The 25095-nt window shown below is 39.7% G+C and overlaps 2 protein-coding genes and 1 pseudogene across 2 annotated transcripts; all 3 read right to left on the bottom strand.

The window, feature by feature from the left end:
• Window positions 1-1081: 1081 nt before the first annotated feature.
• On the bottom strand, window positions 1082-2031 carry LOC136175848 (olfactory receptor 51Q1-like; annotated as a pseudogene).
• A 4570-nt stretch (window positions 2032-6601) lies between these two features.
• Window positions 6602-7579, bottom strand: LOC136175847 (olfactory receptor 51Q1-like). Its single transcript, XM_065946047.1, has one exon. It carries the CDS (start codon window positions 7577-7579, stop codon window positions 6602-6604), a length of 978 nt encoding a protein of 325 aa, XP_065802119.1.
• A 10709-nt stretch (window positions 7580-18288) lies between these two features.
• Window positions 18289-19242, bottom strand: LOC136176052 (olfactory receptor 51J1-like). Its single transcript, XM_065946246.1, has one exon. It carries the CDS (start codon window positions 19240-19242, stop codon window positions 18289-18291), a length of 954 nt encoding a protein of 317 aa, XP_065802318.1.
• Between the last annotated feature and the right edge of the window lie 5853 nt (window positions 19243-25095).

Here is a 25095-nt window from a genome sequence, read left to right as displayed (position 1 = left end):
TTTCAATAAAATAACTTTTTATTATCATTAAAGCCACATCTATTTTGTTTGTTTTGGCTGTGCAGGGTCTCCCCTGCATCACACAGGCTTCTCTAGTTGTGGTTCAAGGGCTTAGTTGCCCTGCAGCTAGTGGTATCTTTGTTCCCTGACCAGGGATTGAATCTGTGTCCCCAGTATTAGAAGGCAGATTCTATACCAGGGACCACCAGGGAAGTCCAAATGTCACACCCTTTCTATCATAACATTTTCTTGTGCAAAGTCCAGAATGCCTAGGGAAACCGTCTCTAAGAATTTAAACCACATTAAGAACATTAAGGTTAAAAAAAAAAAAAGCCTACCACTGTGAGAAAAATGAATTTATATTCCCACAAATGTCACCTACAGACATACTTGAAGTTTTAATCCTAAATACTAAGGCCCTCTAGCAATGCAGGATCGTTAGTCCAATGGTGGGTTTTCTAACTATACCATCTCCATCTTTAGGCCGTTTGCTCATTGTGTGTGTGCTTAAATCATGCTAAGTATAGATTAGATAATCTAAGTTGAATAGCTGAGAAACTTCTTGATCAATATCCATATAGCCTGGATCAATATCCAAATAACGTGATCAATATCCGTCTTCCCTCAACTATTTACTATTTTTTGCAAGAGAAACTCAGAGCACACCTATCCATTATATGAACCAGAAACGTGGAGTTTACCTGGAGGAAGTGGAGAATGTGTGGTGGGGGCAACACAAAGGTTTTCATTCACATTTACTTAACCAAGCCCACTGGAGAGAAAAATATTCAAAAAGGAAGAAAACATTTAAGGAGATCTTTACTCAGTCAATGACACTTATTTCATTGACAGATAAATGTGTTAGAATCAGATCAAATTGGATCCACAACTCTTTTGGACAGAATGTTTGCTGCTAGTTTTTCCCAGAACTAAATCTGATTAAATCCAAGATCATATCATACTCCCTTAAAAATATGATTTCTTTTGTTTTTTTTTTACACTCTCCATTCAAAAAATTTGACTATACTCTCCCTGTAGACCTATGCCTGCAATTTCTGTGTAATTAACCACAATCAGTCTTTCACCCTAAATGCATGCTTCTTTGAGAAAAGAGGTGAAAAACTCCCTGGTGGATCCACTTAGTCTTTACACTGTAAATGATGGGGTTCATCACTGGAGGCACCAACAGGTAAATATTGGCCATGATCACATGCACCAGAGGAGAGGCATACTAGGCAAATCGATGAGTCATAGATGCTCCAACCATGGGCACATACAGGACCAGAAGAGCCAGCATGTGGTAAACAGTTACTGAGGGCCCACAGTCTCTCAGTCCATGAGGCTGTGTCCAAGATACTTTTCAGGATGAGTGTGTAGGAGAGCATGATGAGCAGAGGGTCCACCACAATAATGAACAAAACCACTGCAAAAGCATACCAGTTCTTGACTCGGATTTCAGCACAGACCAGGCAAATCATATCCTGGTGGAGGCAATAGGAGTGAGAGAGAAGGTGGGAGTGGCAGTAGGGCAGGTACTTGAGTAGGAAAAGGGAGGGAAGAACAGCCAGAACACAGTGGCAAAGGATGGCTAATCCCATCCTGCCAATGACACTGTTGGCGAGGATGGTGGCGTGACAGAGGGCTGCAGATGGCCACATAGTGGTCAAAGGACACAGCTAGTAGGACTGAAGATTCCATGACAGAGAATGCAAGGAGGAAGAGGAACTGGGCAAAACAGCCCTTTAAGCTGATCTTCTGAATGTTAAACCAGAGGAGCTGCATGACTGTGGGCAGGGTGCTGAGGGTGAGACCCAATTCAGTGAGGACCAGCAAAGAGAGGAACAGGTACATGGACTGGACAAGGGATGGCTCTGTACGGATGACAGTGAGAATGGCAGTGTTTCCCATGATGGAGATGGTGTATAGACAGCAGAAGGGGATGGAGATCCAAATGTGGTAGACCTCGAATCCAGGGATGCCCATGAGGATAAAGTAGAAGGGGTCTTGGATGGTGTTCATCGCCTCGGACATGATAGAGGAATGTAGTTTTATGTTGAAGTTCTTCACTCAGGGAGAACCAGAAACATTAAAAATAATCTTTATTTTTACCTTGTTTGATCTAAACTCTATCTGAATAAAGATACAGAGCTGTTGAGTATTACTATGGAAACTTAGGAAGACAGTGGTAGCTCTTCCTGGCCTGTCTCTGCAGAGACTGTTTGCACACAACTCATATTCTCCCGATAAGTCTATACACATTAACTCATGAACAAATCTTTAAGTTTTTTTTCATGCCTGTAATTTTCAATTTACAGTTTCTTCTTAGTGCCCTGGAATCTTCCTTTTATCCAAACCACATCACTAATATTCCCTCAAAGACTTAAAATGAACTCTTAACTGGGTAAGACCTAGCCCTCAGCTTATTTACCCAGCATCTCCTTTTGAAATTCTCTTTGAGTGTTATTAGACCTCTCACCTGTTTCACTTATTCTAAAGTCATCACTGACTCTTCCTCTATTTCTTCTTCATTTCATCATGCAGTAAGGTCATTTTTCATCTTGATCAGGTCTTATTTCTAATCTGTCTTCTTATACTTGTTAGTTGATATCATCTGACAACACTGACTCCATGTGTGCAATATTAGAAGAGGACCAGAAGCAAAGGTTGGGATACAGAGGAAAAGAATGAAAGTAGAGCTCAGGTGAGGATAATCATATTTACTAGCTGTCTCTGTATTTCAGCACTGTTCTAAGTGGATTCATGTATTAGTTTAGATCATCCTCTAACAGTAGTTATCACCCCTCCTTCCTTTCCCTCAACATTACAAGAGAAATATTATTTGTGATTTCTCCTATTTGGGTGGTTCCCTCTTCACCTCCTGTGGCTTCTGTTTCCTCCATTTGTCTCATAGAGTAGTGATTATAAACTCTATGAAAATCTCTAGGCTAGCAGTGGAGAAGTGTGGCAAGTCCCTTCAGGATTGCATGGGAGAGTTAGTGAGACCTGGAGTCCCACTGGGCCGGCAGAAAAAGTTGGCTCTGCCTGTAAGAACTTTGTTGCCTCTGGTGTCCTTGTAGAGTGACAACTCAGGAAACTACCTCAATACTCTGTTTTTACAACTTGTTGAATATGATTTGAAACTACATTTTTATGCTTGAAGAAAACTGCTTAGGATGTCAAAAATTAGGCTTAAAAAAGTTTTAGTCTCTAAGCAATCTGAAGCTGGGGCAGCATTAGAACCACAGGTGAGCAACAAACAGGTAAAAGGAATATCGCACACCAATTTTCAGGAGCATTCACCTTGCAGTGAGTCTCTGGACATACTAAGATAAAATTTTCTAATACATTTATAAGATAAGTAAATGGTGAGAACTTTATCAAACCTAAACTAAAGGGCTTCCCTGGTAGCTCAGTGGTAAAGAATCCACCTGCCAATATAGGAGATACAGGTTCGATCCTTGATCTGGGAAGATCTCACATGCCTTGGAGTAACTAAGCCCATGTGCCACGACTACTGAACCTGTGCCTATCAGCCCACCTGCCACAGCTACTGAAACCCATGTGTCCTAGAGCCTGTGTTCTGCAACAAGAGAAGTCACTGCAGAGAAGGAAGACTTCACACCACAACTAGAGATTAGCTCCCACTAGCCACAACTACAGAAAGGCTCATATAGCAATGAAGACCCAGCATAGCTAAAAATAAAATAAATAAAATTTTAATTTAAAAAATTAATGAAAAAGGAAAACTGTGCAATTATGATTTACTTATTTGAAGACTCACTTCACAATGTATACAAGCCCAAATTCCAAATCAATAAAGATGTAAATTGTTAACAAAAGTTATAGAAAACAATTTAAATATTGATTACAGCTCTCACTGGGGAGACTCTTTAAACAGCAATAGACAAAAATCCCAAGAAAAAGATGTCTGAATGTTAGAACAAAAGTTAAATAATTCTCTATGACAGAAAAATGATGAAATTTAAAGTAAACTTCCAAAAACATTTATGAAAATATGACAGAAAAGGAGTCTATATCTTAAATGTATTAATATACATACACATAGGTTAAAGTTAAAAATATCACAAAATAAGATTAGTGAAGGGAAGAAAAATAACAATTTATTAAGAAAAATCTGCACTCTAACATTCACACAGATCCTCTCTCATCACTGCCCTCATTTCTTACCCCACATTGGTATTCTTTACAGACTTATTGAGAGTGCTTCTTGATCTTAACTTCCTGTTTCTTCATCAAATGTATTCCTACAAACCTAAGGCAGTTTACACAGTATTTCTATTTAATATTCATTCAATTTTGTCATGCAGATATTTTATACAATTCACAAATGAAGAAGCTGTGCCTCCACAAAGTAAAACAATATTCTCTGCTCACTTATTAACAAGTCATGATGGTAAGTCAAAGGAACCCAACAAAATAGGAACACAGTTTAAGCCAGCTTAGAAAACAAGTCTAATTTGAAAAAATTCTCAGTGTTTCTATGCATTCACTCTCTTAAGTTCTTTTTAGGGATTCCCTGGTGTCTAAGACAGTAAAGAGTCTGCCTGCAATGCAGGAGACCTGAGTCCAATCCCTGAATCAGGAAGATCCCCTGGAGAAGAAAATGGCAACTCACTCCAGTATTCTTGCCTGGAAAGACCCATGGAAGGAGGAGGTTGGAGGGCTACAGTCCATAAGGTCACAAAGAGTCGGAAATGACTGAGCGACTTCACTTTCACTTCTCAAGCTCTTTTTATGCTTGTCTCCAGAGATGGTTGTCATAACTTCTCCATGTGTCTGCCATCTTCTTTCAGAAGGAATTCCACGTGTCTGTATACATTTCTATCATTGAATTTAAGTGAACTCTGCATTAAAAATTTGTTCAACACTTTCTCAAATTCTCAGGTTGCTTTCATTTTGGTTTTTGGTGTTTGGTACTTTTTCCCAGTAACATTGATATCCAGAATGGACTCTCTTTCTTCACTGATTTCCTAGTTGATGAAGATTCTCTTTCATTATTTCCAATTGAGTTGATATGTGTATCTTGATGTAATTAAAAGCTGACATTTGCCTCAGTAATTATTTATGAAGGCATGAATACTTCACAGCTTTCATAAAAATTAGTATACAATAATCATCCTCTTGAGAAACCTGTATGCAGGTCAGGAAGCAACTGAACAGTTAGAACTGAACGTGGAATAACAAACTAGTTCCAAATAGGAAAAGGAGTACGTCAAGGCTGTATATTGTCACCCTGCTTATTTAACTTATATGCAGAGTACATCATGAAAAATGCTTTGCTGGAAGAAGCACAAGCTGGAATCAAGATTACTGGGAGAAATATCAATAACCTCAGATATGCAGATGACACCACCCTTATGGCAGAAAGTGAAGAGGAACTAAAGAGCCTCTTGATTAAAGTGAAAGAGGAGAGTGAAAAGTTGGCTTACAGCTCAACATTCAGAAAACTAAGATCATGGCATCCGGTCCCATCACTTCATGGCAAATAGACCAGGAAACAGTGGCTGATTTTATTTTTTTGGGCTCCAAAATCACTGCATATGCTGACTGCAACCATGAAATTAAAAGACACTTATTCCTTGGAAGGACAGTTATGATCAACCTAGACAGCATATTAAAAAGCAGAGACATTACTCTGTCAACAAAGGTTCATCTATCTAGTCAAGACTATGGTTTTTCCATTGGTCATGTATGGATGTGAGAGCTGGAGTATAAAGAAAGTTGAACACCAAAAAATTGATGCTTTTGAACTGTGGTGTTGGAGAAGATTCTTGAGAGTCCCTTGGACTGCAAGGAGATTGAACCTGTCCATCCTAAAAGAGATCAGTCCTGGATGTTCATTGGAAGGGCTGATGTTGAAGCTGAAACTCTGATATTTTGGCCACCTGATGCAAAGAGCTGACTCATTTGAAAAGATCCTGATGCTGGGAAATATTGAGGTCAGGAGCAGAAGGGGACACCAGAGGATGAGATGGTTGGATGTCATCACTGACTCAATGGACATGAGTTTGGGTGAACTCCAGGAGTTGGTGATGGACAGGGAGGCCTGGTGTGCTGTGGTTCATTTCAGTTCAGTTCATTTCAATCACTCAGTCATGTCCAACTCTCTGCAACCACATGGACTGCAGCATACCAGGCCTCCCTATCCATCACCAACTCCCAGAGTTTACTCAAACTCATGTCCATTGAGTCGGTTCTTGAGGTTGCAAAGAGTCGGACACGACTGAGTGACTGAACTGGACTGAATCAGCATTTAGAGTTTATAAAGCAAAATATACTATGTGCTTAAAAACAGCATCACTGTAAAGAAAGCAAAAAAAAAAAAAAAAGTTATATATTGAATTATGGTTTTAAATATTTTTTCCTCAAAGTCCTATGGTTAGTGAAAGGCAAAAGGTGCTTTAAAAACAAATGTCTTTTAATTTCTTTAAAAGAAATTTTGATTTATCTTTATTTGCATCAGAAATTTCTTATACAATGCTATTCTTTCCCCTATCAATGCTGCTTACAGTTTTGATGGTACTTGGCCCTGCTCTTGACTCCATCTTTGTAAAAAAAAATGATACCTCAAATCCAGTCCTTAATGCATTTTTCTCTGGAAGAGTAGATGGAAGATTCCCTGGCGGATCTGTTTAGTCTTTACACTGTAAATGATGGGGTTCATCACTGGAGGTGCCAACAGGTAAATATTGGCCATGATAACATGTACTATAGGGGGGGCATGCTTAGCAAATCTATGGGTCATAGATACCCCAACCATGGGCACATAGAGGACCAGAACAGCAAGCATGTGGGACAGACAGTTATTGAGGGCCCTCAGTCGCTCAGTCCATGAGGCTGTGCCCAAGATACTTTTCAGGATGAGTGTGTAGGAGAGCATGATGAGCAGAGGGTCCATCACAATAATGAGCAAAACCACAACAAAAGCATACCAGTTGTTGACTCGGATGTCAGCACAGACCAGGCGAATCATATCCTGGTGGAGGCAGTAGGAGTGAGAGAGAAGGTGGGAGCGGCAGAAGAGCAGGCACTTGAGTAGAAAAAGGGAGGGAAGAACAGCCAGAACACAGCGGCAAAGGATGGCTAATCCCATCCTGCCAACAACACTGTTGGTGAGGATGGTGGCATAATGGAGAGGGCGGCAGATGGCCACATAGCGGTCAAAGGACATGGCCAGTAGGACTGAAGATTCCATAAGAGAGAACGCATGGAGGAAGAAGAACTGGGCAAAACAGCCCTTTAAGCTGATTTTCTGAATGTTAAACCAGAGGAGCTGTATGACTGTGGGCAGGGTGCTGAGGGTGAGACCCAGGTCAGTGAGGGCCAGCATTGAGAGGAACAGATACATGGGCTGGATGAGGGATGGCTCTGTACGAATGACAGTGAGAATGGCAGTGTTTCCCATGATGGAGATGGTGTAGAGACAGCAGAAGGGGTTGGAGATCCAGATGTGGTAGGCCTCGAATCCAGGGATGCCCGTGAGGATGAAGTAGAAGGGGTCTTGAGTGGTGTTAACCATGCTTGATGAAGGCAAAACCAGAATCTCTGTGTTCTGCATAAGAATTCCATCAGTGTGTTACTGCCATTGACACATCTTCTATTCAATCCAGATCCCAAATATGTGTCTAGGATTGTTCTTCTAACACCATGGCGCAATACACCAGTCAGAGCACTGACAACAGAACTGTGGTTCTTCCTGCCCTACATCCTTATATACAGGGACCTTTTGGGGACTTCCCTGGTGGTTCAGTGGCTATGATTTCATGATCCCAGTGTGGGAGACTGGTCTCTGATCCCCGGCCAGGAAAATAGATCCTGCTTGCTGCAACTAAGTGTTTGCATGCTGCAACTAAAGATCCACACACTATAATGAAGACCCAATATGCCACAATGAAGATCTAGTGCAGCCATATAAATAAACATTTTTTAAATAAATAAATTTCAAAAATAAAATCACCTAGTTTTTCAACTTTCATGCCTGACTCTATACACTAAAATTTAGCATTATTCTTCCTGTAAATCTTGTCACACATCTTCCACCTGCTCATGTATAAATATATATGTACATACAAAACTTACATGGGCTTCCCAAGTAGCACTAGCAATAAAGAATCTGCCTGCCAATGCCGGAGACATAAGAGATGCAGGTTCAATCCCTGGATCGGGAAGATTCCCTGGAGGAGGGAACAGCAACCCACTCCAGTATTCTTGCCTGGAGAATCCCATGGACAGAGGAGCCTGGTGGGCTAAGGTCCACAGGGTCACAAAGAGTCAGGCACAACTGTAGTGACTTAACATGCCCACACATAAACTTATGCATATGCATTTTCTGACTGAAACTTCTCTCATCGATATTTCAAATAACTTTTCTAGTAACCCAATCCAGAGACTTATTTCAGTTAATCTTATACTTGACACACAGAAAAATAAGCTTCTGCTAACTACTTCCTTCTTTTCAGTTGAATGGACCTATTATTGAGAAAATAAATTATGGCCACAACACAGTATCTTGTTTGAGCAACTGTATGGTCGCAAGAGTCAGACACGACTTAGTGACTAAACTACCACCACATGGATTATAGTCCCAATTACTTTTATTTGGCACATTAGAAGAAGAGACAGGGAAAGATTACAGGCTTGGTTTGTGCATGTTGAGTTTGATGTCTGTAGGAGCTCTCCAAGAGAAATGACAACTAGGTAGATGAATATAAGGCCTATGAAACAGAAAAGTTGTGTTGGGCATTTTCAGAGTCTTTGGCATATTGGTAGTAGCCAAGAACCCAGAATTTGATGTGATCATCGTGGCAAGAGATAGGGCAAAAAATGAAGAAGGTTGAGGTGAGATCTAGATAAAAATGCAAGATTTAGCAATAGGGTAAATGTAAAAGATAAACCAAAGGAAACTGTGAAAGACTACCAGTAGAAGTAAGTAAAATACAAGGGAAATGGTGGTCACAGAGGCCAAGCAGGTAAAGAATGTGATCCACAGTCTAGTGCTTTGTAGATATTCAGTAAAATACCTACTAGAAAGTGTCTATATAATTTAGGGACGTAAATGCTAGTAGTAATCTTTTGGAAAGACACTTCTGTAGGGCAATGGGACAAGAAGCTAAATTAAAGTGGTTTGAGAAGTGAATTAATATGAAGGATTGAAGACAGCTTCTATATGTCATGTATTATAAAGCAGAAGCTATATTGTCCCTAGAAGATTAATAGAGATTTTATTTTTAAATGCAAGGGTGAATGTAACTTGAGGAAATGAATGACAACTAATGTTTGAAGTGTACTTAGAAGGAAAGCTGTGAACCTTCTTATGAGGAGATACACATAGCATTAATGGATTCCTAGTATTTGCGGCTGCAAAGAGCTTCTCCATTTTTGGCTGCAAAGAATATAATCAATCTGATTTCAGTGTCGGCCATCTGGTGATGTCCATGAGTAGAGTCTTCTCTTGTGTTGTTGGAAGAGGGTGTTCGCTAAGACCAGTGCATTCTCTTAGCAGAACTCTTTTAACCTTTGCCCTGCTTCAGTCTGTACTCCAAGGCCAAATTTGCCTGTTACTCCAGGTGTTTCTTGACTTCCTACTTTTGCATTCCAGTCCCCTATAATGAAAAAGACATCTTCTTTGGGTGTTAGTTCTAGAAGGTCTTGTAGATCTTCATAGACCTGTTCAACTTCAGCTTCCTCAGCATTACTGTTTGGGGCATAGACTTGGATTACCATGATATTGAATGGTTTGCCTTGGAAACGAACAGAGATCATTCTGTCATTTTTGAGATTGCATCCAAGTACTACATTTCAGACTTTTTTTTTTTTTTTTTTTTTTTTTACTATGATGGCTACTCCTTTTCTTCTAAGGGATTCCTGCTCACAGTGGTAGATATATGATCATCTGAGTTAAACTCACCCATTCCAGTCCATCTTAGTTTGGTGATTCCTAAAATGTCAATGTTCACTCTTGCCATCTCCTGTTTGACCACTTCTAATTTGTCTTGGTTCATGGACCTAACATTCCAGGTTCCTATGCAATATTGATCTTTACAACATTGAACCTTGCTTCTATAACCAGCCCCATCCACAACTGGGTATTGTTTTGGCTTTGGCTCCATCCCTTCATTCTTTCTGGAGTTATTTCTCCATGGATCTCCAGTAGCCTATTGGGCACCTACCAACCTGGGGAGTTCATCTTTCAGATTGATTATATTCTTTGCAGCCAAAGATGGAGAAGCTCTATTCAGTCAGCAAAAACAAGACCGGGAGCTGACTGTGGCTCAGATCATAAACTCCTTATTGCCAAATTCAGACTGAAATTGAAGAAAGTGGAGAAAACCACTAGACCATTCAGGTATGACCTAATTCAAATCCCTTATGCCTATACAGTGGAAGTGAGAAATAGATTTAAGGGACTAGGTCTGATAGACAGAGTGCCTGATGAACTATGGATGGAGGTTCATGACATTGTATAGGAGCCAGGAATCAAGACCATCCCCAAGAAAAAGAAATGCAAAAAAGCAAAATGATTGTCTGAGGAGGCCTTACAAATAGCTGTGAAAAGAAGGGAAGGGAAAAGCAAAGGGGAAAAGGAAACATATACCTATTTGAATGCAGAGTTCCAAAGAAGAGCAAGGAGAGATAAGAAAGCCTTTCTCAGCAATCAATGCAAAGAAATAGAGGAGAACAATAGAATGGGAAATACTAGAGATCTCTTTTCTGAAAGAGATGGGAATACCAGACCACCTGACCTGCCTCCTGAGAAATCTGTATGCAGGTCAGAAAACAACAGTTAGAACTGGACATGGAACAACAAACTGGTTCCAAATAGGAAAAGGAGTATGTCAAGGCTGTATATTGTCATCCTGCTTATTTAACTAATATGCAAAGTTCAGTTCAGTCGCTCAGTAGTATCCGACTTTTTGTGACCCCATGAATCGCAGCACACCAGGCTTCCTTGTCCATCACCAACTCCTGGAGTCTACCCAAACCCATGCCCATTGAGTCAGTGATGGCATCCAGCCATCTCATCCTCTGTCGTTCCCTTCTCCTCCTGCCCCCAATCCCTCCCAGCATCAGGGTCTTTTCCAGTGAGGCAACTCTTTGCATGAGGTGGCCAAAGTACTAGAGTTTCAGCTTCAGCATCAGTCCTCTCAGTGAACACCCAGGACTGATCTCCTTTAGGATGGGCTATATGCAGAGTACATCATGAGAAATGCTGGGCTGGAGGAAGCACAAGCTGGAATCAAGATTGCCGGGAGAAATATAAAAAACCACAGATATGCAGATGATGCCACCCTTATGGCAGAAAGTGAAGAGGAACTAAAGAGCTTCTTGATGAAAGTGAAAGAGGACAGTGAAAAAGTTGGCTTAAAGCTCAACATTCAGAAAACTAAGATCATGGCATCCAGTCCCATCACTCATGGCAAATAGACAGGAAAACATGGCTGACTTTACTTTTCTGAGCTCCAAAATCACTATATATGTGACTGCAGCCATGAAATTAAAAGATACTTACTGCTTGGAAGGAAAGTTATGACCAACCTAGACAGCATATTAAAAAGCAGAGACATTACTTTGTCAACAAGGATCTGTGTAGTCAAGGTTATGATTTTCCCAGTAGTCATGTATGGATGTGAGAGTTGGAGTATAAAGAAAGCTGAGCACCAAAGAATTGATGCTTTTGAACTGTGGTGTTGGAGAAGACTCTTGAGAGTCCTTTGAATTGCAAGGAGATCCAACCAGTCCATCCTAAACAAGATCAGTCCTGGGTGTTCATTGGTAGGAATGATGTTGAAGCTGAAACTCCAATCCTTTGGCCACCTGATGTGAAGAACTGACTCATTTGAAAAGACCCTGATGCTGGGAAAGATTGAGGGCAGGAGCAGAAGGGGAAAACAGAAGATGAGATGGTTGGATGGCATCACCGACTCGATGGACCTGAGTTTGGGTGGACTCCAGGAATTGGTGATGGACAGGGAGGCCTGGCATGCTGCAGTCCATGGGGTCACAAAGAGTTGGACATGACTGAGCGACTGAACTGAACTGAACTGAAGTATTTGTGGAGTCTACTCAAACTCCCCATAAAGTGCCCATAAATGCCAAACTAAGAATCCTTAAAAAATCATTACACTTATGAATTTATAAAATAACTCAAAATAAAAGTACGGGAAAAGGAAAAATAAAGATGAGTAAAATGAAGGAATTTTTCAATTAGAAAAGCAAAAAGATAAACATCAAAAATTATGTGTTTGTAAGGATCTATGTAATCTGAATTCCTCTAACAAATCTGATAAAGGAAAAGAAACATAGTCAAACATTTAGAAATGAAATAGGATGAAAGAAGTAAAACTGTTGAAGAATTTTTGAGGTTAATGAGAGATCACCAATAAAATTTTAAATAATAGGAATTATTTGTAGGACTTAAACTATAAACCAAAAGACAGGAGGTCAAGACAAAAGTTTTTTAAACTTAGCACTGAGTACTAATGGACTTGATTAATATAGCTGAGGTATTAGAAATACTTTCTAAAATATTCTAAGTAAAGAACATGCTAATCAGAGAGATGCATTGTCTTTATGGAAGTATAAAGGAAAGAGCATTGTAGGTACAAATGATGATGGTATCTATTCAAATACTCATGTCCAGACTCACGTTTGTGCTTTCCTGTTCCTCCAGTGTTCTCTGTGGCCTTTATTCTCTACTCTGGCTGAGTGTGGTTTTATGTTCCTGAAGATCCCAGGCTAGAATGTAAGAGCTGGGTGAAGAAACCTCTGAAAGAATCTTATAGGAATACGAGGACTGGGCTCTGAGACTTATGGCCCCAAGGGACAGAAGCAGGAAAATTAACAGCTACAGTAAATATAATAGTTAACTTTTACTGAGTGTTCAACATGTATCAACCACTGACTAGCCAACTCATGGAAATGTGTAGATTTTGTGAGGTGATGTGGAAAAGACATAGCCTATGCTCTGGCAGATTTTTTTTTTTTTTTTTTTTCCTCAGCCATCAGTTCCCTTCTGCTTACTACAGTAAGAAAGGGACTGTTACGTTGGAATAGCGCTGATTTTTGATGTTGTCATCCTGAATGTGATTAAACTCAGTTTTGATACAGCTAGATTTGGGGAAAGATATCCCAGATCTCTTGATAGATTCAGAAGTCAGAGAGGCAAAATGGATCTTTTTTTTTCCTCTTACGTTCTTATTGATATTAACCTTAACATACATTGTATAACTTCTTCCCCAGGAAGAAATATATAGAGATAATTGACCTAAGGTTTTATGTGTGAGCCTATTTAGAGTATGCTTTTCCCTGGTGGCTCAGACGGTAAAGCGTCTACCTGCAGTGCGGGAGACCTGGGTTTAATCCCTGGGTGTGGAAGATCCCCTGGAGAAGGAAATGGCAACCCACTCCAGTATTCTTGCCTGTAGAATCCCATAGATGGAAGAGCCTGGTAGGCTACAGTCCATTGGGTCGTAAAGAGTCGGACACGACTGAACGACTTCACTTCACTTCACTTTCTCCAAACAATGGAAATCAGCAACTGTTTGTGAAATCTATTGTTTCCATACAACCAAAGGCAGTATTGCCTGCAAATGTGGCTTATCTTTGTGATTCCTCCTGTATCTGGCTTACTTGACTTTTGAGACCTTTTTGGTTCCAGGGAAGACCCTCCCACAGGAGATGCGGATTCGATCACTGGGTCAGGAAGATTCTCTGGGGAAGGGAATGGCTACCCACTCCAGTATTCTTGCCTTTAGAATTTCATGGACAGAGGAGCCTGGCAGGCTACCTTCTATGGGGTCACAAAGAGTCGGACATGACTGAGTGACAAATACTATTGAGTATTTAGTTTTAGCTATTTGCAATTTTAGTATTTCCATTTTATTTTTAATAGCTTGCAATTTATTGCTTAAATCCTACATCTTGAAACTTAAGTCCTAGGCTATATTAATCAAAATTATTTTAATGTCTGTGTATGCTAACCCAAATACCTGGATCATCTGTGGATCTAATCCTATTGTTTTCTTTTTTAATCTCTTGATTTACGTTCAAATTTTGTACTTTACATTCTCGTTTAGGTTTTAATGAATGTCATGAAAAATTATGAGAATAATTTGAAGTGTCAATTAATAACTTCCTGTTGAGAGTATTTATTTTTACTTCTGGTTAGAGTGACCAACCATCCCAATTTATGACTGAAGGATTTCCTAGGATTTGGTACTATCTGAGATACAGTTAGGGAAGTTCTGAAAAACTGAATTGGTTGGTTGCCTTAATTCCTACAGACAGAAGAGTAAAATTAGGTAGTGAGTTAATTTTATAAAGAAAACTAGGGACTTCCCTGGTGGTCTAATGGTTAAGACTTCACTTTTCAATGCAGGGGGTGTAGGTTTGATCCCTGGTTGGGGAGCAAAGGTCCCACATGCCTTGCAGACAAAAAACTAAAACATAAAACAGTAGGAATATTGTAACAAATTCAATAAACACTTTAAAAATAAAATAAGAGAAAAGATATTTTTTTAATTTTATATAAATAAATTTTATAAAATAAAATGTTTTTTAGTCTAGTTTGTTTCTAAATTTCCCTATTCTATGGTGAGAATTTTCTGAAATAAAAATAAATGCCTGGGCATTTATTAGTCCCCTCATTCTTGGAGATATTTGTATTCTAACATTTTTTTCCCCTTTGCAATACAGCCCTTTGAGGATGCTGTAAGTGCTTCTGGTTTTATAAGTTATTATTTTGAATTGACAAATTCCTTAGGTGGTAGAACTGCACAAAAACAGCCTCACCCTTCTATGCCTCCCTTGTATTTGGAATTTCATCCTTTACATCTTCCTGGCATTGGATGCTCTCTGAAGTCATTTGCAAAACATTTCTTTAACTTTTCTAATTATTCTTGACAAAAGGATTGGTCTGAAACAAATCAATATTCCCTTGATGAATGTAAAAATGCCTATATTTCATGTAATTTTCAAAGTGTTCTAATTAGTAATTTAGCTTATACCTACTTGAATATGATTACACAATTTTGTCCTGTTGAGAGAATAAACAATCAAAGTGGTGTCACAGGTCTCAATTTTAAGTTAGGATAGTAAATATAAAGGAAGAAAAATATAAAGAAAAACAATATTTTTTCATACTCACATTGGATTCTGCTTATTATTCAATTTTATAGACACCCAAAAACTTCCCATATGGATATGGTAAAGAATCTGTCTGTCAATGAAGAGGATACAGGTTCAGTCCCTGGGTAGGTGAGATCCCTTGGAGAGGAGAATGGAAATCCACTTGCCTGGAATATTCTTGCCTGGAAAATCCCATGGACAAAAGAGCCTGGTGGGTTACACTCCATGGGATCTCAAAGTGTCAGATATGACTGAGCGTACACAGCACAGATATAGAGACTTCTAAATTATTTTCACTGTGTGATTTTCTAGAATTTTGTCTGATCTTGAAGTTGTGTTTGAGTCTGGACATTAGGAACATAGAGTGATTAAAACTGGAAAGATTGGAGCTAGCTAGACAGGGCATGGTGTACAGAGTTCTTTCTAGGAAAGAGCTAAATTAACCATGATCTGATAACTAATTATAAACTCTGACTATAACAGAATATAAATGTCTTTGATGGCCTTGAATATAGAATTAATGATATACTAGAAGCCTGAGGATTCATCATGCAATCTGAGAGAGAAAATGGAAGTGAGCACATAAGATCTTCATTTTATGTCAAGTCACCTGACAAGCTAGTCTCATCCTCTCTTACTGAAAATTTTAGCTATAGAATATCTTTCTCCAGACACTCTAATGGTATCCTATATTCCTTTCTCCTCCCAGGGAACCACCATTCTCTCACTTCTCTGGTCATCTATGAGATGCCTCTTCCTGTGGGTTTACCTGCTTGGTTTCACTTGATATGTCTAAGTCATAATTCTCTTCTGAGTTCTACAATCCATCAGCAGGCTGTGAATCTAGGATATAGTTCCAGACAACTGAAATCCCTAGGCCAGACTATATGAAAAAAGAATATCTAGAAACCTGGTGGTAGAGTTACAGAATTAACTTTTACAAAAAAAAAAAAAAAAATGGATATTTTTGGCATCTCTACAACATACAACACAAGCAAAGATTTTTAAAATTAAATTCATATTCAAAAATTTTATTTATTTTATTCAAAAGTATTACAAAGTTTATTTAAAATTGACTCTAAACACCATTTTGGGAAGCATAAACTTGAACCCTGTAGTGGCAGAGAAAAAAAAAAAAAAGTTTCTAATCTCCATGAGGAGCTTAGTTTATTTTGTCCTCACATTATGCCTAAGGCCTAGATTTGTGGAATAAGCAAACAAAGATAAATTTCTTTCTGACCCATTGAGTTTGTTCAATTAATGATATTTGACTGTCTACTGAGAGGATCCAAAGAGCTTCAGTTCTTGCTTAGTTGACAGTATAGTTTAGGCTTTTATGCTAGAGTTTGATCCAACTGGATTCCACTGCTAATTTTTAGATGCATAGGTTTCAGTAAGATACTTACAATATCTAAGCATCAGTTTTCACCTGAAAAATAATAATTGCATTAAACATAATCCATAGGATTTTTGTGGGGAGTAGTTGAGATAATAAGTATAAACCTCCTAGTATACATTTTCATCTCAAAATTCTTAGTTACTTTCCATAAATTATAAATGTTAAATTTTTACATTATTCCAAATATCTGCAAAGAAATATCAAATCAAATAGAACATATTAATGTCCACAAAGGGGATTTTGCTTTTTTGAAAGCTCCTGCATTATAGGTGGGAGACCTTCAGACTTCTGCATAATGAACAAGATTTGTAATCTTCAGTCTCCCAACTTGGGGGTTTTGGTGAGAATGAGTGAATGCCACATTGGAGCCAGTACTCAAAGTCTCCTCTGAGCGAGCTACTCAGTATGTCCTTCTGCTGTTGAGCTTGGGTACTGAGAGGGTAACAGGCAGGAAGGCCAGGGGTCTCCAAACAGAGGAAATAGGCTGCAAGTGCCAGACATTTTTATCTCTCTTAAGCTAAGCGGCAGGAGGAAACAAACCAGTGATTTTTTTTCTTCTCTATACAAATTTAAAAGGAAGTTTCTCTTAAAATGCTGTGTTGTCATGACACCTGGTTTCACCTGAAGCTAACTACTCTCAAACCTTGAGTTAACCAGTACATTTCTTTTTTCTTATGGAAATGTTGTCTTAAGCTATGTTAATGTACCCCAGACTCTATCTTCAAGTTGGTTCCACCAAATGGCCTAACCTACTTACTCAGATATTGTTCCCCTAATCTATGTAAACAAAACTATTTGTTTGGTAAACTGCCCTTCTACAAGATTCAAGTCAATCATTTTATGGCCAGGAATGAATTATCTGGTGCCATTCTAAATTCTAAGACATTCCTTTCTTTTCATTAACAAACTGTGAGTGACTATATAACTTACAGCTAAAGACTAGGAGGCGGGTATTCTTTCTGTCCCCTTCTGATGCCTATATCAGAAGCTTTCTCTATCTCCTTTATACTTTAATAAAACTTTATTACACAAAAGCTCTGAGCGATCCAGCCTCGTCTCTGGCCCCGGATTGAATTCGTCTCCTCCGGAGGCCAAGAATCCCAGCGTCTTATTGTTCAGCAACAACCTTTCAGTACCAACAACTCAAGAAAATGTAAATCCTTGCACTTTCTCTTTTCCTAGAACAGTTGACTCAATAGATTTCCCAGGACATTTTCCAATTTCTGATTACTTTTTTTCCTTATGTGGAGTTCTATGTCTTCATAAACAATCCTTCTGGCATTCCTGTTCTATCTATGCAAGGTATTGCACGCAACATGTTTCAAAATAACATCAATTCTTTATACTGTTCTGTCATACATAATCCCTTTCCACTTGCACCCCAACTCCTGCTCACTACCTTATTATGGATAACCTCCTCTTGTGCTCAGTCGCTTCAGTTGTATCCGGCTCTTTGCTACCCTGTGGACTGTAGCCAGCCAGGCTCCTCTCTCCATGGGATTATCCAGGCAAGAATACTGGAGTGGGTTGCCATTTCCTCCTCCAGGGCATCTTCCCAGTACAAGGATTGAACCCACGTCTCCTGAGGCTCCTGCATTGCAGGCGGATTCTTTACTACTGAGTCACCAGGGAAGCCCAACCTCCTGTTAGATAGCATATTTTAAGGTAACATCATTTGTATAACCTGCAAGCTGGGACCACTTGTGATTATAGAAAAAGTCTCTTTCTACTTTGTCCTTTGTCTAAACTCTGGCTTTCTTCTCTGATAACATCCAGGAAATGCCACGACGGATTTCCTTGGTCTTAATGCTGTAGACAATGGGATTGACAACAGGTGGTAAGAAGAGGTAAGCATTGGCCATCATAGCATGGAGCAAAGGGGACACATGATATCCCAGGCGGTGCACTATAGACAAGCCAAGCATAGGCACATAGTAAGAGAATACAGCACAGACGTGTGAACCACATGTGCTGAGTGCTTTCCTCCGTCCCTCCCCAGTGGCAATGCTTAGTACAGTGTGGAGTATGAACCCATAGGAGACCACAATGAGCAGTGAATCAAGCCCAAAGGTGGAAGTAATGATGAAAAGTCCATAGACATTGTTGACAGTAGCATCCCCACAAGGTAGATGGATAAGGTTGGGGTGAAGACAATAGGAATGGGAGAGGATATTATGGCCACAGAAGGTCAGGCGCCTTAGGAGAATGGTCAGTGGGGCCATGAGCACAATGCTTTTCAGCCCAATACTGGCTGCCATGCCAAAAATGCGGGGCATGGTTAGGATGGCTGTATAGCGCAGTGGGTTGTAGATGGCCACAAATCGGTCAACAGACATGGAGAGCAATACAGCAGACTCCATAATGGAGAAAGAATGAATGGAGAACATCTGGAGAAGGCATGCGTTGAAACTAATCTCAGTGATACCAAAAAGAAAAACTCCTAGCACTGTAGGCAGAGTTGATGCAGAGACACCGACTTCCGCCAGTGCCAGCATGGCAAGGAAAAGGTACATGGGCTGGTGTAGAGCAGTGTCTGTCCTGATGACATGAAGAATGGTGCCGTTCCCAAGGAAGATGATCATGTACATCAAGCAGAAGGGGATGGATATCCAGATGTGCTCTGCCTCCAGTCCTGGGATGCCAACCAGAATGAATCTTGTAGGTAGGAACTCCGGAGTACTACTGGAGTTCCTCATGTTACAATCTCATTCAGTAAGATCAGTGCTTCCTTGAAAATTAAAAGCAAACTCATGAGATGACATGATAGTGGAGAATGACTCCTGGGCACTAAGGAAAGGGAAGAATAAAACAAAGTAACAGATTAATGTGGTTAAATATCTCATGCCTGAAAACTGACAGATGATCATCATCAGGAAATTCCCACTTACAAGGAGGTGATATTCCAACAGAAAGAAGTTCAAGGTTAGTAGAAAATTATCCCTATAAATGGTAGTGCCCCTTGAATCTGCTAAGGGGGAAATGGCTGTCTAGTCTTGGTATGAAAATGCCTGAGCCTGGAAAGCTGCTGGGGAGAAGGCATGTGTAGGTAATCTCAGCATACTCTCTACTGTGCTTAGTCACCCAGTCCTATCTGACTCTTTTCTGTCCATAAGGATTCTCCAGGCAAGCATGCTGGAGTGGGTTGCCATGCCCTCCTCTAGGGAATCTTCCCAACCCAAAGATTGGATCCAGGTTTCCTGCATTGCAGGATGATTATTTACCAGCTGAGCTACTAGGGAAGCCCAGCATAAGATGTGGGATAATGTCAGTAATAGATGAGTAGAGATATTTTTGGTAAGTATCTAGATATAAGGCAAAAGGTCACTATATAAAAACAGTAAAAAATATCTGATAAACAAATATAGATTTATAAATAATTGAGTGAGTTTCAAAGCAAGCTTGAGAAGTGGTGATGACCAGAGCCTGGAGCAAGAATCTAAAAAAAAAATTAAACTAAAAAAGAATAGAACTTGGACACTCACTGGTGTTAGCTGTATTGGGCTTTGAAAGGACTAGGAAGTACCTTCACAAGTTATGCATAGAGGACAGAATAAGGTAGGAACCAAGGTTGGTGTATTAGCATGGAGACTTTCAGGCTCATGAAAAGACTGCCATGATGGTCTTCACAATCTCTCAACTCACAGTTCTAAGAGGCAACCAATCTGAACCATTGGGACTTCTTTCTGGTTCAGACAAACCTCTGAAAACATTGTGACAAATATGGAAACCTAAACACACTGTCAAAGAAGGTTTTCTTGGGCAGGAGAGGAAGGCAAGTCCATTGAGTCCATTTGAAGCTGAACACTGTCTAGATCAGAAATAACAATATGAGTTCTAGTCTGGCAAGGTAGGAAAGGCTCTACAAGCATTTTTCAACTCATTCATCCAACACACAGACACACACCCACACACATATCTACTCACATGTTTGCACATGCACTTATTTCCACCCTTGCTTAAATCCTGTCTGAACTTCCCTGATGTGAACTTTCTATTATCCAGGCATTGCTGAATGTATAGAGATCTCACTATTATATGATGATTATTTTTAAATTCTTTTCTGCCTTGCTTACTTATAACCAATCAGCACTTCTTTAGGTCATATAGGAACTTGGCAACACAGTTTCATGGATCTTCCCAGAAAATCTCAGCAAATTTCAACCACAGGTCAAAGAATATACCTTCTCCTACAAGTAGTCAAATGCAATAGCCAAATGCCCTGGTCTTTTTTCTAAGCTAGTTAAATTATGTTAAGTGCTGCCAAAGGAAAGTTCATAATACAATGAGAAGGAACTAGAGGGAAAAAACCTATTTATTCTAAGAGTCAGGGAAACTAACCTCAGAAAGTAACATTTCAGCTATTTCCTGAGGAATTAATGGACTTTTTTCAGTCCAAATGGAGAATCTAACTGTAATAAAATACAGAAAAAAGTTACTATACTGTGAGTATATAAGGTCCTACATTGTCAAAGACTAAAAGAAATGATGGAGAAAGTGAAAACTGTTGATGTAATATGATATCAAAATTGTTGATTTTTCCCATAATATTTGCTTCATGAAAATATGAGAAGAAAAAATGAAATAAAAGACCATTGTCTGCCTAAATCCAGGATCCCTTTGCACCTGTCTTGGTCTGATGCAGTTTACCTCAGTAAATATTAGCTTAGGGAAAACTCTGTGTCATGGGCTATACTAAAATTTAAAGCAGGAAAATTCAGGGACACATTGTTGACCCCAAGGAGTTATCATGCATATCAGAACTTCTTTTGGTTGAGAAACTTGAGAGATACTTCTGAACCTTACTTGTAACGGTCTTTTCCCTGTTCTCTCCTCACTTCCAGATGGTCAACATAACTTTCTTAAACCTTTCAAGGACCAAACATAGGTCTGCCTCTGGATAAAATCTGCCTGTCAATGCAGGAGACACAAGAGACTCAGGTTCGATCCATGGGTAGGAAAGATCCCCTGAAGAAAGGCAAGCAATCCACTCCAATATTCTTGTCTGGGAAATCCCAAGGACTGAAGGGTCGGATGCAACTGAGCACACAACTCTGAGTAAAGCGGCTCTTCTATGTGTAGCCTCACTGTACTCTTAATCCCACTGCACACTATTTCTGGTCTATCTCACTCCCAATGACCTGCTATTGGAAGGGACAGTCTTGAAGGATACATGAATCTAGGGTTTCCCCTCTCCTGTTAGAAACTGTCCTCTCTGCCTCTTCATGCTCTGTTTTGTTTTCTTTCTTTTTTCTGTTACCTTTATTTATCATTATTATTTGCTATTTTGCATTCTTCCTATCCCCAAGAATCTTCTCAAACAAAACTCAGGTTTTTTAAAGAAGATATTAAAAGGCAATTATTCCCCTGGGTTTAGGATTTGTATGACAAAAAGGGTGTTTCAGTTTTAGAGAGGTTAAAAGGCATAATTTACTCTACTGTACATATAAGAAACAGCAAATCCTTAGAAAGGAAAGTATGTGATCCAGTTCATACTGCATCTCTGAAAGTGAACAGAATTAGAAATGAAAGCTATTTGCAGAGTACCTATACTTACTTAAGCATTTGTGAAGCTTCATTTCTTTATATTTAAAGATAAAGATATGAATACCTACATCTCAGAGTGGCTCTAGGTGTTTAATGTGAGCTTTGAGAAATCAGTGAATGTTATTACCCCTTGCTCTTTCTACCTCCACCCTCAGTCATTATCAGAAGGAATCATCCAAAGTCAGTTTGTCCTCACATTTCTATCAATATTGGTATATTTTTGTCATTGTCTCACTCATACTCAGACCATATCTGTGAGGGAAACAAAGACACAAGGACTTTCCACTTAACAGATGAGAATATAAAGAAGATATATACATTGCATGACCAACAGAAGACAGTACAATGGCTTAACGCTTTCTGAAATCCATGACAGTTGGATGTTTTTATTTTGTTCTTCATCTGCTATCAAGTTTAGAAAACTCTTCTCATCCTGTCACATAGGCCAGGAAGCTAGAAAGATGATCACTGACTATAGAAATATCTAGAGGGCAGATTGCGGGGTAGAGTTGAGACTCTTGGCAACTGCTTCTGAAAGCTACTTCAGGAGGCAGGGCTGGAGATTATGGGCTTGAGTACTCACCACAAACAGACCTGACCTCTGAACATCAAGTGGGACTAGGGAGCTTAGTTTACCAAGTCCCAGCCATCTTGGCTCTAAGACTCCCTCATCCTAGGGGGATGCTGTACCCTTCTTTATAAGCTGATCAGCTCTGGTGAGTGGAGGAAGAGAGAGGGACTTGCGTTCCCTGAGGAACAATTACTTAGGTAATTGCATCACTTCTTTTCAATGTCCAGGGATCCTTGAAAGGAACAAGCAGGTGTACTGAGTCAGTACCTCTGTGAAATGAGTATAATAATAGCAATAATAATTGAATGCATCCTGTATGAAAATGAGATAATTCATATATGTAAATTTTTCAGAAAAGTGTCTAGACTATAAGAAGTATATCATAAGGACTAGCTATTATTATAAGACAATTATATCCCAAAGAAATTATATATTCCTCTACTATGGACTAGACCTGATGGAGTACCTGATGAACTATGGATGGAGATTGTGATATTGTACAGGAGACAGGAATCAAGACCATCCCCAAGAAAAAGAAATACAAGAAAGCAAAATAGCTGTCTGAGGAGGCCTTACAAATAGCTGTGAAAAGAAGAGAAGTGAAAAGCAAAGGAGAAAAGGAAAGATATTCCCATCTGAATGCAGAGTTCCAAAGAATAGGCAGGAGAGATAAGAAAGCCTTCCTCAGTGATCAATGCAAAGAAATAGAGGAAAACAATAGAATGGGAAAGACTAGAAATCTCTTCAAGAAAATTAGAGATACCAAGGAAACATTTCATGTAAAGATGGGCTCGATAAAGGACAGAAATGGCATGGACCTAACAGAAGCAGAAGATATTAAGAAGAGGTGGCAAGAATACACAGAACTGTACAAAAAAAGATCTTCATGACGCAGATAATCATGATGGTGTGATCACTCACACTCACCTAGAGCCAGACATCCTGAGTATGAAGTCAAGTGGGCCTTAGGAAGCATCACTATGAACAAAGCTAGTGGAGGTGATGGAATTCCAGTTGAGCTATTTCATATCCTAAAAGATGCTGCTGCTAAAGTGCTGCACTCAATATGCCAGCAAATTTGGAGAACTCAGCAGTGGTCACAGGACTGGAAAAGGTCCGTTTTCATTCCAATCCCAAAGAAAAGCAATGCCAAAAAATGCTCAAACTCCCACACAATTACACTCATCTCACACGTTAGTAAAGTAATGCTCAAAATTCTCTAAACCAGGCTTCAGCAATACGTGAACTGGGAACTTCCAGATGTTCAAACTGGATTTAGAAAAGGCAGAGGAACCAGAGATCAAATTGCCAGCATCCACTTGATCATTGAAAAAGCAAGAAAGTTTCAGAAAAACATCTATTTCTGCTTTATTGACTATGCCAAAGCCTCTGATTGTGTGGATCACAATAAACTGTGGAAAAGTCTGAAGGAGATGGGAATACCAGACCACCTGACCTGCCTCTTGAGAAATCTGTATGCAGGTCAGGAGGCAACAGCTAGAACTGGACATGGGCCAAGAGTCTGGTTCCAAATAGGAAAAGGAGTACGTCAAGGCTGCATATTGTCACCCTGCTTATTTAACTTATATGCAGAGTATATCATGAGAAACGCTGGGCTGGAGGAAGCACAAGCTGGAATCAAGATTGCTGGGAGAAATATCAATAAGCACAGATATGCAGATGACACCACCCTTATGGCAGAAAGTGAAGAGGAACTAAAAAGCCTCTTGATGAAAGTGAAAGAGGAGAGTGAAAATGTTGGCTCAAAGCTCAACATTCAGAAAACTAAGATCATGGCATCTGGTCCCATCACTTCATGGCAAATAGATGGAGAAACAGTGGAAACAGTGGCTGACTTTAATTATGGGGGCTCCAAAATCACTGCATATGGTGATTGTAGCCATGAAATTAAAAGACGCTTACTCCTTGGAAGAAAAGTTATGACCAACCTAGATAGCATATTATAAAGCAGAGACATTAGTTAGTCAACAAAGGTCCATCTAGTCAAGGCTATGGTTTTTCCAGTAGTCATGTGTGGATGTGACAGTTGGAGTATAAAGAAAGCTGAGTGCCAAAGAATTGATGCTTTTGAACTGTGGTATTGGAGAAGACTCTTGAGTCCCTGGGACTGCAAGGAGATCCAACTAGTCCCTCCTAAAGCAGATCAGTCCTGGGTGTTCACTGGAAGGACTGATGTTGAAGCTGAAACTAATACTTTGGCCACCTGAAGCGAAGAGCTGACTCATTTGAAAAGACCCTGGGAAAGATTGAGGGCAGGAGGAGAAGGGGACAACAGAGCATGAGATGGTTGGATGCCATCACTGACTCAATGGACATGGGTTTGGGTAAACTCTGGGAGTTGGTGATGGACAGGGAGGCCTGGAGTGCTGCAGTTCATGGGGTCACAAAGAGTGGGACACGACTGAACGACTGA

The sequence above is a fragment of the Muntiacus reevesi genome, chromosome 9, assembly GCF_963930625.1.
Source record: "Muntiacus reevesi chromosome 9, mMunRee1.1, whole genome shotgun sequence".
Taxonomy (NCBI): domain Eukaryota; kingdom Metazoa; phylum Chordata; class Mammalia; order Artiodactyla; family Cervidae; genus Muntiacus; species Muntiacus reevesi.
The sequence above is the reverse complement of the archived record's forward strand: the minus strand, read 5'-3'. Positions and strand labels throughout refer to the sequence as shown.